The sequence below is a fragment of the Solanum pennellii genome, chromosome 3 (assembly GCF_001406875.1).
Source record: "Solanum pennellii chromosome 3, SPENNV200".
Classification (NCBI taxonomy): Eukaryota; Viridiplantae; Streptophyta; class Magnoliopsida; order Solanales; family Solanaceae; genus Solanum; species Solanum pennellii.
In genome coordinates, this window is record NC_028639.1 from 22700626 (window position 1) to 22712730 (window position 12105).

At 33.2% G+C, this 12105-nt stretch overlaps 1 protein-coding gene across 2 annotated transcripts; it reads left to right on the forward strand.

The window, feature by feature from the left end:
- The first annotated feature begins 5334 nt into the window (after positions 1-5334).
- LOC107014380 (probable galactinol--sucrose galactosyltransferase 2) lies at positions 5335-11894 on the forward strand. Of its 2 annotated transcripts, none has more exons than XM_015214264.2 (14): positions 5335-5494; positions 5626-5826; positions 5896-6122; positions 6199-6289; positions 6407-6455; positions 6532-6623; positions 6703-6813; positions 6908-7006; positions 7197-7749; positions 7910-7977; positions 8068-8202; positions 10930-11129; positions 11236-11324; positions 11402-11894. In XM_015214264.2, the coding sequence occupies exons 2-14, from the start codon at positions 5636-5638 to the stop codon at positions 11702-11704; spliced, it is 2208 nt and encodes a 735-aa protein (XP_015069750.1). In that variant the 5' UTR covers positions 5335-5494; positions 5626-5635; the 3' UTR covers positions 11705-11894. The 2 variants fall into 2 exon arrangements, with proteins under 2 accessions (XP_015069750.1, XP_027771612.1); XM_027915811.1 differs by having other exon boundaries at positions 5373-5494; positions 5636-5826.
- The last annotated feature ends 211 nt before the right edge of the window (positions 11895-12105 follow it).

Sequence of the window (12105 nt, forward strand, 5' to 3'; positions counted from 1 at the left end):
TATTACTCATAATACCCAGACATCATTCACTACTTCAGTAGTTACTTATTCGAAACCTCATCCTCTTAAAGAGGTTAATTCGAGTTCATGTTTAACTTTATAGACACTCAATACCAATATGCCTAGTGCAATAGCCAGCTTGTGTGTACAAGTTTTTTATTCAATTAATCTTCTTTTCTTTCTACTCGAATCTATCTGTTCCAACTCAACTATTTTTCTAGACATGCACTGAATTACCAAATCATTCATGCCTATTAGTAACACGCTAAAGTTGCAACATTGATTGAAACTTCAAGAAACAACAAAAGGTCTAAGGGAATTTTGTTGAAAAGTTATTTTTAACTTTTCGAGATCTCACATGATGAAGAAGCAGAGAACTATTCTTTAATTGACCCATTAATCGCTTCACACATGTGGTATGAAGTACGTGCAATGATTTTTTCACTTTATACAGGTATATGTGTTATTTGTTTCGGTTATCCAATATTGTATAGACCTTGGTCTAAATACCTTTAGATGTCTAACCCTAGTTTCTCTCCTCAATGATCCTTAAACTCATTTTCTTAGAGAAATACTTTTGTAGTTCATAAAACGTGACATAATGTAGTGGTGTAACTCATTTCTTCACGTTCCCTGATGGAAGAGACGATTGTTCATGTGAGAGACACAATCTTGCGACTTGCTTGACACATTTTATCTTACAAAATATTACATGCATATTATATAAAAAAATAAATTCAATAATATTGTATAGAAGAGAATATGATAACAACTAAGTTATCATACAATACTAAAATATCATCACATTTTACACAAACCTAGAGCCTTAACATGCTTTTCAAACAAGGCTCCAAATATGACCTTCGTCAAAGAATGTAGGGATAATGCACAAGTACCCCCTCAACCTATGCTCGAAATCTCAGAGACACACTTATACTATACTAAGATCCTATTACCCCCCTGAACTTATTTTATTGATATTTTTCTACCCCTTTTCGTCCTACGTGACACTATCTTGTGGGCCCAACGCTAGTTGACTTTTTTTTTCAAGTTAATGCCACGCAGGTCGAAAAGGGGTAGAAAATTACTAATAAAATAAGTTCAGGGGGGTAATAGGATCTTAGTATAGTATAAGTGTGTCTCTGAAATTTTGAGGCATAGGTTGAGGGGGTACTTGTGTATTTTCCCAAAAATGTATTACAAAGTTATTTCTCCACTTGTCACTGCATCTCTCACAAAGTTATACTTGATGTCTATGTGTTTGGTCTTGTTGTGATATTTAGGATCCTTCATGTATGTGATAGCCATAATATAGAATCATAGGATCCTTAGAATTTTTTGCAATACTCAAATGCTCAAAAAATCTCTTTAACAAAACAACTTCTTATACTGCAGATCCACAAGCCACAAATTTAGGTTCCATGGTTGAAAGAGTTGTGCAAGTTTGCTTCTTAATTTTCCATGAAATAACATCACCGTTTAGTAAGAAAGCATAACCGAATATTGATTTTCTATCATTCCGGTCACCAACCTAAATATCATATGTTTAACTTTTAATAAATCAGATTCTACTATAACATAATGAATGATCTGCAGTTCCCTTCAAGTATCAGAATATTCTTTTTACTGCTTTTTAATGACCTCTTCCAAGATTGAATTGATATCTACTAACCAAACTTATCACATAAAAAATATTTGGACGAGTATACATCATATCATACATCAAATTCCCCACAACACCAGAATACAGAACTCGAGACACATCTTCCTTTTCTTTTTCAGTCTTGGACACATCTCAAGACTTAAAATTTTACCTCTTGCTACAAGAGTATCCATGGATTTGCAACTATATATTCGAAAGCGTTTCAGTATTTTCTCTATGTAAGTCTTGAGATAAACTCAAAAATTCTTGGACTGGTCTCTTTAGATTTTAACACCCAATATATAGCCGGCTTCACATATCTTTCATGTAAAATGATTTTGAAAGTCATGACTTGACATATTTCACATACTTGCTAGTAAAATATTATCTACGTAAAGATAAAGAACTACAAATTTCTTGTTGAATTTTTTCACATAGATGCAATGATCTTTATCGATCATGGTGAAATCAAATAACATCACTTCGAAACCACTGCCTTGAAGATTGCTTTAGGCCATAAATTGATCTTTTCAATTTACTTACTCTTTTCTTGGCCTTTAATAACGAAACTTACTGGTTGTTCCATGTAGATTTCGTCATTTAATTCTCCATTGAGAAAACTGGTATTCATGTTCATTTGGTGTAATTCTAGATCTAAACGTGTAACAATATCTATAAGTAATCGTATGGAAGTAAACTTTACAATTGGTGAAAAAATTTCCACATAGTCTATTATAAAATCTTGAGTAAAACCTTTTGCCACCAATCGTGCTTTGTGTCTTTCTATTAACCTATCCAATTTGTGTATAACTTTGAAAATTCATTTATTTCCAATAAATTTACGTCCTTAGGAAGGTCGGCTAGATTTGAAACTCTGTTGGTTCTCATGGACTCCAATTCTTCTTTAATCATTTTTTTACCATTCATTCCTTTTAGGTTCGATAAGGCCTTAGTTACATAACGTGGACCCTTAAACGGTCCATAAAGACTTTCTTGAAGGGGCAATTCATCAATTTTTAAGCTGAGGTCGTTTGGTCTTTTCCCTATGTGTTTGGTACTTAAATTACGTCATTTTAATTTATATTTTAAGCCTAAATCACAATATTTTACACCTAATTAAGGGATCTCTAAGTGTTAATTGTTTTACATTCATTAACACTTAAAGTCATTAGAACAAGGTTCCAAGAGGAAAAAATCTAGGGTTCGAGTGTTCTTTGAGTTTTGTTGATTTCGCCATAAACTTCGTTATCCAGGTGTGAAAGGCCATCATAGTGATGGACCGAGTTTGTCCTCACATCCTACATCTACTTTTTATCAGTAAAGAATAATCAAGGGTTACATCCTTAATTTTGATAATTCTTGAGATGAGTTTCTTTGATGAGTTCTGAATTCTATTTTCTAATTTTTAAGTTATTATATCTTGCATTGAGATTCTTGAGTTGGTTGTTCATGTCTATTTTTTCAGCATGAACTTTGTTGTTGAGTTTTAATGGAGTATTTGTAGAGTTATTATGTTGAGAACCCTTTTTAACCAAACAATGGTCTTCAAGTAATATTTGGAGAAAGAAAATATGATATTTGTGAAGAGTTCTATGCATGATTGAGAAAGAGTATAAGGTAACTAAGTATTCCCATATGTATTATATTTTTTGTTAAAAAGAGAAAAGACATAAAGTAACTCCTAAAGTTGTTTTGAATTTTCATAAAGACACAATAACTTAAAGGACGTCCTATTACCCCACAAAAAAATCAAACATCTTTGTAAAAGAACCATTTTGACCCATTTTCTCTACCGCAAACAGACGCGTGGTGCTCACTCTTTTTATTAATTTAATTTAAATTAAATTATTCAAAACCCGACTCGATCCAAATCGTTTCAATAGAAAAAAACTCTTGTTCTCCATTGTTCACTTCTTAGTTTCTCTCATTATTTTCTTCAATCATAGGCATTGTTGAAGATCATCTCCTACAATTTTGATGTTTGTTGGTCAAATAAGCAGTGCAAAAAAACCACTTCTTTTTTCCGGTTCCGAAACAACTTGGGGGATTCCGTTTTTCTCTTAATGGGAGTTTTGAATGTTGCTTTATATTGTTCTTTCTTGAAGATCATCTCCTACATCTACTTTTATCAGTAAAGTATAATCAAGGGTTACATCCTTAAATTTGTTAATTCTTGAGATGAGTTTCATTGATGAGTTCTGAATTGTATTTCCTAATTATTAATTTATTATATCTTGCATTAAGATTCTTGAGTTGATTGTTCATGTCTATTTTTTCAGCATGAACCCTATTGTTGAATTTTAATGGAGTATTTGTAGAGTTATTATTGAGAACCCTTTTTAACCAAAAAATGGTCTTCGACTAATATTTTGAAAAAGAAAATATGAGTTTTGTGAAGAGATCTATGAATGATTGAGAAAGAATATAAGGAAACTAAGTATTCCTACATGTATCATATTTTTTGTTAAAAAAGACTAACTTTGATTTCAAAAAGAATTTATGAGTTCAGAGGTGTTTTAGAGCAATTTCGTCTTTTAACAGGTTATTTTGAGTAAGTTCTTCCCATAGATGAACTTTAAACGAGAAAGTACTTTCCGGCGACTTTCCTGAAGATCAGATACATCTCAAGGAGGTCTACATCATCCAACAATTTGAGAAGTACTCTACTAAAGACCCTCCCTTGAATCTAGGAGAAGTTTAAGAGAGAAGAATCAAGAGAACAAGACAAATTCATCAATAAAAAAATCACAATTTTCTTTTATTTTCTTTGATTGCAATTAACTTTCATGCTATGAAAATTTATTGGGAATACTAACTTCCTAGTTGGACAGTTATAATTGATTTTAAATTTAAAAAGCCAAGTAAAATATTGAGAAAGCGTGTTCTTTTTGCCTACATTTAAGTGAAAATACTATTTGCTTTTAAAAAGGAGTCCATAATGTGGTTTTATTGAATTCAAAGTATAAATAAATATAATAAAGCTAAAATGCATATATTTTTGAGCACTCACAAGTCACAACCAAACAACTGATTTGCAAATTAATATTATTATATAAATATACAAACTCAAAATATTCAGTATTTTTCTTTTTTCTTTTCAAAATTCATGTTTTTTTAATTGTTAAAAGAAACTTTGAGATATGGGCTTATAATTTGAAGATATGTAATTAGTTATAGGGAAATTTACATAAATGTGCTATAATAATAAAATATTTACCATTTATAGTAACAATATTTTTTTTTCACTTGATCGCTTTTAATTCATTTATAATACAATTTTAATACATATTACAAAGAACAATTTATTATTCACATATAATACAAGTTTTAATGATGGATAATACATTTATCACACATTTTAATACACTTATAACACAATGTGACCATTTTTTACCAAACAAACACAATATATTTCAAAAACAATTATAATTCAAATATATTGCATAAATAATTCACCTTTAATACATATTACAGATTTATTACAGTATTGCTATAAATGGTAATAAACAAAAAGTATCGCTAAAATCAGTAATTATTTTTTAAAATGTATTAATTTATGTAATTTTTCGTTAGTTATAATTATTTAAGGAAATTAGTCTGAATTCATAAAAGATCAAAAAGTAGGTAGGGCTGCTAAACAATTACGTATTTAAAAGAAAAAAAGAAGAAGAAAGAGGAAAAAGACAAGTTTCACATGCCAAATTGTGGAGTGTACGTGTTATGTATGTAGGGAATAGGACAGAGATAGTTAGTTCTGGAAGAATGATGGAGTGTTTTAAATCCAACAAGACTCTTCATTTTTTCAACCAAATACCAATCATTTCTTTCTTCCCTCCCTCAAAGGAGTTTCAGGTATAGTTTTGTTTTTTTAATTTATTTATTTACAAAAAGTACAATCTCATCTCACTATAGTATAGTATATGCTTTGCATTTTGGATCACTCATTAAATCTATGTGATTGACTCATAATTTAATTGTGAAAGATCTCCTAAGATGACAGTGACACCTAACATCTCCATCAATGATGGCAACCTCATTGTCCATGGCAACACCATACTCAAGAGTGTACCTGACAACATTATCTTAACACCTGGATCTGGTGTGGGACTTGTTACTGGTGCATTTATTGGAGCAACTGCTTCAGAGACCAAATGCTTCCATCTCTTCCCTGTTGGGGTCTTAGAGTAAGACCTATTTGTCTATTTTATCTCCCCATAACCATGCCAAATGGATTTTCATTTTCTTGTTATCAGGGATACTCGGTTCATGTGTTTATTCCGTTTCAAGCTATGGTGGATGACTCAGAGAATGGGGACATGTGGAAATGATATTCCTTTGGAGACCCAGTTCATGCTTCTCGAGACCAAAGACGACCATGCCCCAATTATTTACACCGTCTTCCTCCCTCTACTTGAAGGACAGTTTCGTGCTGTTCTTCAAGGCAATCTGATGAACCAAATCGAGATTTGCCTTGAAAGTGGTCAGTTTCAATCTCAGTTATATTCTTCCATCCATTATAGAAACTAGAAACAACCAATTATGCCTTGTTTTTGCAGGAGATAATGCTGTTAAAACCAACCAAGGCCTTTATCTTGTCTACATCCATGCTGGGACCAATCCCTTTCAAGTCATTACACAGGCTGTGAAGTAAGCTCCAACTTCTTTATTTGAAAATAACTCTGCACTAGTGTGAAATAGTAATGTCATTGCTACTCCAACTACAAGCCTTTCTACACTCTGTAAATAATGTGTTCTGTTCAACAGATCTGTTGAGCAACACTTGCAAACTTTCCATCACAGAGAGAAGAAGAAGGTAAATAGTTAGTTGTTTATTTATTGTGAAATCACCATTATCTGAACCAGGCCTGTCAATATCCTCTATCATGTAGTTGCCCTCAATTATTGATTGGTTTGGGTGGTGCACATGGGATGCCTTTTACACTGAGGTCACAGCAGAGGGTGTCGAGGATGGTCTCAACAGGTAATTTGGTTGTTTCTTAGTTTTTGTTTGGACATGTCTTTCGGCTTGAACGAATCCATGTTAAATACTTTTACCACAGCTTATCCAAGGGTGGTGTTCGCCCACGTTTCCTGATAATTGATGATGGTTGGCAACAGATTGGCAATGAAGCACCCAAGGACACTAACTGTGTAGTACAAGAAGGAGCACAGTGAGATTTCAGCTATGTTCAATAATTATTTTACCGTAACTTATAGATATAGTAAATAAAATTGCATGTATGATCTCCCATGTTTGTTTTGTAGGTTCGCCAACAGGCTAACAGGAATTAAAGAAAACAACAAGTTCCAAAAAAAAGGCCTGAAGCATGTAGTGGAGGAAGCCAAGAAACAACACAGTGTCAAGTAGGTTTGCAACTTCCGATCGTTGTATTTTATAGAATTTCTAAAATTGCACACACCACTATTCCTTTTTACTTATAATTGAATTCTTAGTTTTCTGTTGAATTTAAAGGACGTCTCAGCACTCGAATCTTTTCCTCTTTTCTCAAAGGATCTACTGGTAGTGAAGTGATACTTACTATTTTCTATGTAGGTATGTATACGTATGGCATGCCCTAGCTGGTTACTGGGGTGGAGTGCACCCTTCTGGTCCTGGGCTCGAGCACTATGACACTGCATTGGTGTACCCCATTCAGTCTCCTGGTGTGATGGGAAACCAACCTGACATTGTTATGGATAGTCTTGCAGTTAATGGCTTAGGTTTAGTGCACCCAAAAAAGGTGTTTAACTTTTATAATGAACTACATGCCTATCTGGCATCCTGTGGGGTTGATGGAGTCAAGGTTGATGTCCAGAACATCATTGAAACACTTGGTGCTGGCCATGGTGGTAGAGTATCCATCACGAGAAGCTATATCCAGGCCCTTGAAGCATCCATTGCTCAAAACTTTCCTGACAATGGATGCATTGCCTGCATGAATCACAACACTGATGGGCTCTACAGTTCTAAGCAAACCGCTCTAGTTAGAGCTTCTGATGATTATTATCCTCGTGATCCAGCTTCTCACACCATCCATATATCTTCTGTTTGCTACAACTCATTGTTCTTGGGAGAATTCATGCAACCAGATTGGGACATGTTCCACGTTAGTGTCTGACATTTAATTTACCTTTATTTTTATACTTGTTTTTGACGATTCAATGTTGGTGCGTGATGTTTGCATATGATAGTCAGTTGAAGTCAGTCAGTAATGAATGCATTAGATGTAAAATAAGGTAATTCAATAACTGAGATGTTTATTGCAGAGTCTTCACCGTACTGCAGAATATCATGCTGCAGCTAGAGCAGTTGGAGGATCACCAATTTATGTGAGGTAATTTTTTTTTACTAGCGTCTGGTTCTTCCTCTTTCTTATTTTAACTTGGAACTGTTACCTAACCTTGTCTCTATTTATGTCATTCAGTGACAAACCCGGAAATCACAACTTCGAGCTTCTGAAGAAGCTTATCCTTCCTGATGGATCAGTACTTCGCGCTCAATTGCCTGGCAGACCTACTCGAGATTGCCTATTTGTTGATCCAGCAAGAGACGGGACAAGGTTTGCAATTCTCTCCTTGTATATATGGTTGCACGTCTGTCCCTTATCATTATTATTGAACTTCTATAAAATTAAAAGGTTGAATTATAAAAGAGGAAATGTTGAAATTAACAATATTAATTTTATCATTTATATTTTATTCATTAGATAAAAGTTTATGAAAGTGGGATACTGCATTTGCGATCATATATGTGAAGGTAATTAAGATAATATAGTCTTTAATGGTATTAATATATCAATGATTCTTGCTTGAATGTAAATGTCTTAAACTTATGTAGTTCAGGACTTGATTTTTACTTTTCTCCTCCTTTTTTCTTTCCCTTACTGACATAATTTAATTTTTCATAATATCTTGCTCTTTCTAGTCAATATTGTTGGTTAATAATATCAGAACTACAAGATATTAGAAGGCAGAGAAGTAAGAAGAATATCAGCGGATAACTTTTATTGATGCCTGCAGGTTACATTTATAAGACCTAAAATGAAATAGAAAGCATTAAACACACATTAGGAGATTCCCTAAATCACTAACTAACTCCTAAATAATAGGAATAGATGGCTAACAACTAATTGACTACGTTTTATTTAATATAAAGCAGTAAAAATAAATCAACTGCAGTTCAAAAGTAAATTCCTAACACTCCTCCATGCTCTGAAAACTGCAAACTCCAATTCTCTATCTAAGAATCTCAAACTTGCTGATTGGTAAAGACATAGTGAACATATCAGCCAATTATTTTTCCGTCTTGCAATAGACCGGCCTTATATCTCCATACTTTTGCGCTGCTCTCGAGAAGAAAAACTTTATTTTGAAGTGCTTAGTTCTTCAATGAAACACATGATTATGAGATATAGCTATTTGCTTCTTCATTGTCCTTCGATGCTTCCAGTCGGCTCCATATGCGGACCAACCAAAATTTTCTTTAGCCACAATGCTTGATTTACTGCTGTTGCAGCTGCTACAAAACTCGGCCTTCGACAGTAGATTGAGCCACCATATCTTGTTTCTTACAACTCCGTGAGGAAATGCCAGAACCAAGACTAAAACAATACCCTGTATTACTATTTGCATCATCCTCGGAACCGCCCCAATCACTGTCTAAGTACCCACAAAGCTCCATAGGTTGTCTCTTCTAAAACTTTACTTCATAGCTGATGATACCTTTTACGTATCACACAATTCTTTTGGATGCTTGCAAATGTACTTCACTCAGATAATCCATGAACCTTGATAAAACACTTACAACATACAATATATCGGGTCTTGTTGTTGTAAGACCAAACATTTTGAATTTCTTGAGAATTTCCTTTGCCTACTTTTCTTGGCAATGGAAAAACTCATCTTTTCCTTGAGTAATCTCCTTTCACAAGACCAAGATCAGACATTTCGAAAGCTTGCCATATCTTGCTTGAGCTCATCAATTAGCATTTTTGTAATCAAAAGGTCATACACAAAGAGAAACAACAAGAATGGCACTGCTATTGCATTTAATATACGATGTGAACTCTAAAAGACTTTTAATATGATGGTCGAACAAATAAAGAATTGATTTGAAGCTGGTTGTCTAAAAAAATAAAAAACACTATATTTGAAGGGTAAAATAAAAATACAGTTGGAGATATGCCCTAATGAGGTGTAATTGTTATACGTAATAATAATAATTAAAAGAAAATGTTACATGTTAACTTTTAATGCAAAGTGTTCTTACTTTTAGATGAGAGAATATTTGGTAATTCAACTTTTAAAGAATATGTTTTTGTAATTTTACTTTACACTATTATGCTTTCCATCTTCCCACTTTTAGAATCGTATAAATAGTAACATAAGAATAATAGAAAGAATTAGGCAATGTTGTCAATCGGCCATTCGATTTACGAGAAAATTGGCCCAACTTTTCTAAATTACCCGAATTGTCTGGAACTCACTTCTTCTTCCTTTCACTTTAGCCATTAATGATTTATTCTTCCTTCTTCTCTTCCTCCTCATCCTTCTTTCTTTCTTTTCTCTTTGTGTGTCCTTCTAGTAAATACCTTAGATAGTCATCCATTTTTGAGAATTTGCCTTATTATATTTCTTTTGTTTTTTTAGGACCACAATATCACCCTAAGTCCAACTATTTTCTGTTTTTCCTCAAAATGTACACTGCTCTCTTAATAGGATGTCATGTCACACTGTTTTTTTTAAACAAACAAAAAGTTTTTTTTTAACAATACAATAAAAGATTTATAATACTCTACGTGTCCAACAATATTTTTCACTATTAACTTGGCAAACCACTTAAAAAAACAATAAATAATAGGGATAATATTACTATTTTATCCTTGACTTTATGACATTTAATGTTTTAGATGATAAATAGTAAGTATTTAATAGCACGGGTTATAGCAATTACGAGTTTATTAAAATTAATGGTGATTTATTGTTAAAATTGCTTATTTAGTTTGTGTTCTCTCTTCCTAGTTACTTGTTCACTATTGGACAGGACTGAGGGGGAGTAGAACCTTGCATGTAGCAATTAAGAAACTTGATGGAAATTAAATGTTATAAATTGCTTATTACGATTGTATTCTCATTGAGCATAGTAATTTTGATTTGTTATTTTTTTGGAAGGCAATTAAAATTTGATTATATTTAGAGTAAAGGTAAAAATGGTAATGAAATATTAAAAGTAGGAGGATAAAATGTGATGAAGCTTAAGCTAAGGTTGATGTTTTTATATTGGACAGCTTACTCAAAATATGGAACGTGAACAAATACAGTGGTGTGGTTGGTGTATTTAACTGCCAAGGTGCTGGGTGGTGCAAGGTGACAAAGAAGACGCGTATTCATGATGCATCCCCTGGCACACTTACAACTTCAGTCCAAGCAACTGATGTTGAGACCATTGACTGGAATGGGGATTCTATAGCTTATTGCTTTACATCAGGTAAACCAATGACTGGTGTTAGGATTAGCAATTTATGACTGGTGTTACGATTAGCAATTTATGACTGGTGTACAATTAGCAATTAATCTATTCAATCTACATATAGGGAAACTGGTTTTCCTACCCAGAGGTGCTTCATTGCCTGTAACACTTAAAGTTCTTGAATATGAAGTATTTCACTTTTCTCCTGTCAAGGTAACACCTTTTTTTTAACTTGCTTCTTTAACACTTTCTATTTTTATAACTAAAATAAACTATTATTATAATTGTAGGAAGTTGTGACAAACATATCTTTTGCTCCAATTGGGCTGATGGATATGATCAACAGTAGTGGTGCCATTGATCAGTATCAAGTACATTCTGATGATACAAGCCAATCTCCAACTGCAACAGTCTCACTCAAGGTCAGGGGATGTGGCCGCTTTGGCGTTTACATTTCCCAAATACCCGTCAAATGTTCAATAGATGGAGCAGACACCCTCTATAACTACAACAAAGAATATGGACTGCTGACTATGAATATCCCAGTTCCACAACAAGAGATGTACAAATGGAATATTGAAATTCAGGTATAAGTAGACAGAAGAATCTATTCTAAGTGGTTGGCTGAAAGCTTTGTACTGTCGAGGATTTAGAATGAGTCCCCTCATCAAAATTCTAGCGTCTCTGTAATAAAGCTATTTACATAGTGTGGACTGTTGAATGTGAATACGGCGTTATCGACCTTCTCCATATATATATATATATATACTCTTTCTTCTGTCATTTCTGTAGAAATCTCACGTTAAGATTAGAGTGAATCAAAGTTTCTATTAATCTATTGGTGATTAAAACTGTCAAATATATGCTCTTTATACAGGAGGAGAGCCATACTATAATATAAATATATAATTGACACAAGTCTAGGTTTACTACTACTACCACAAGTATAATAAGTTAGTCTACTTCAGCTAGTATAAGACACAACAACTTAGTT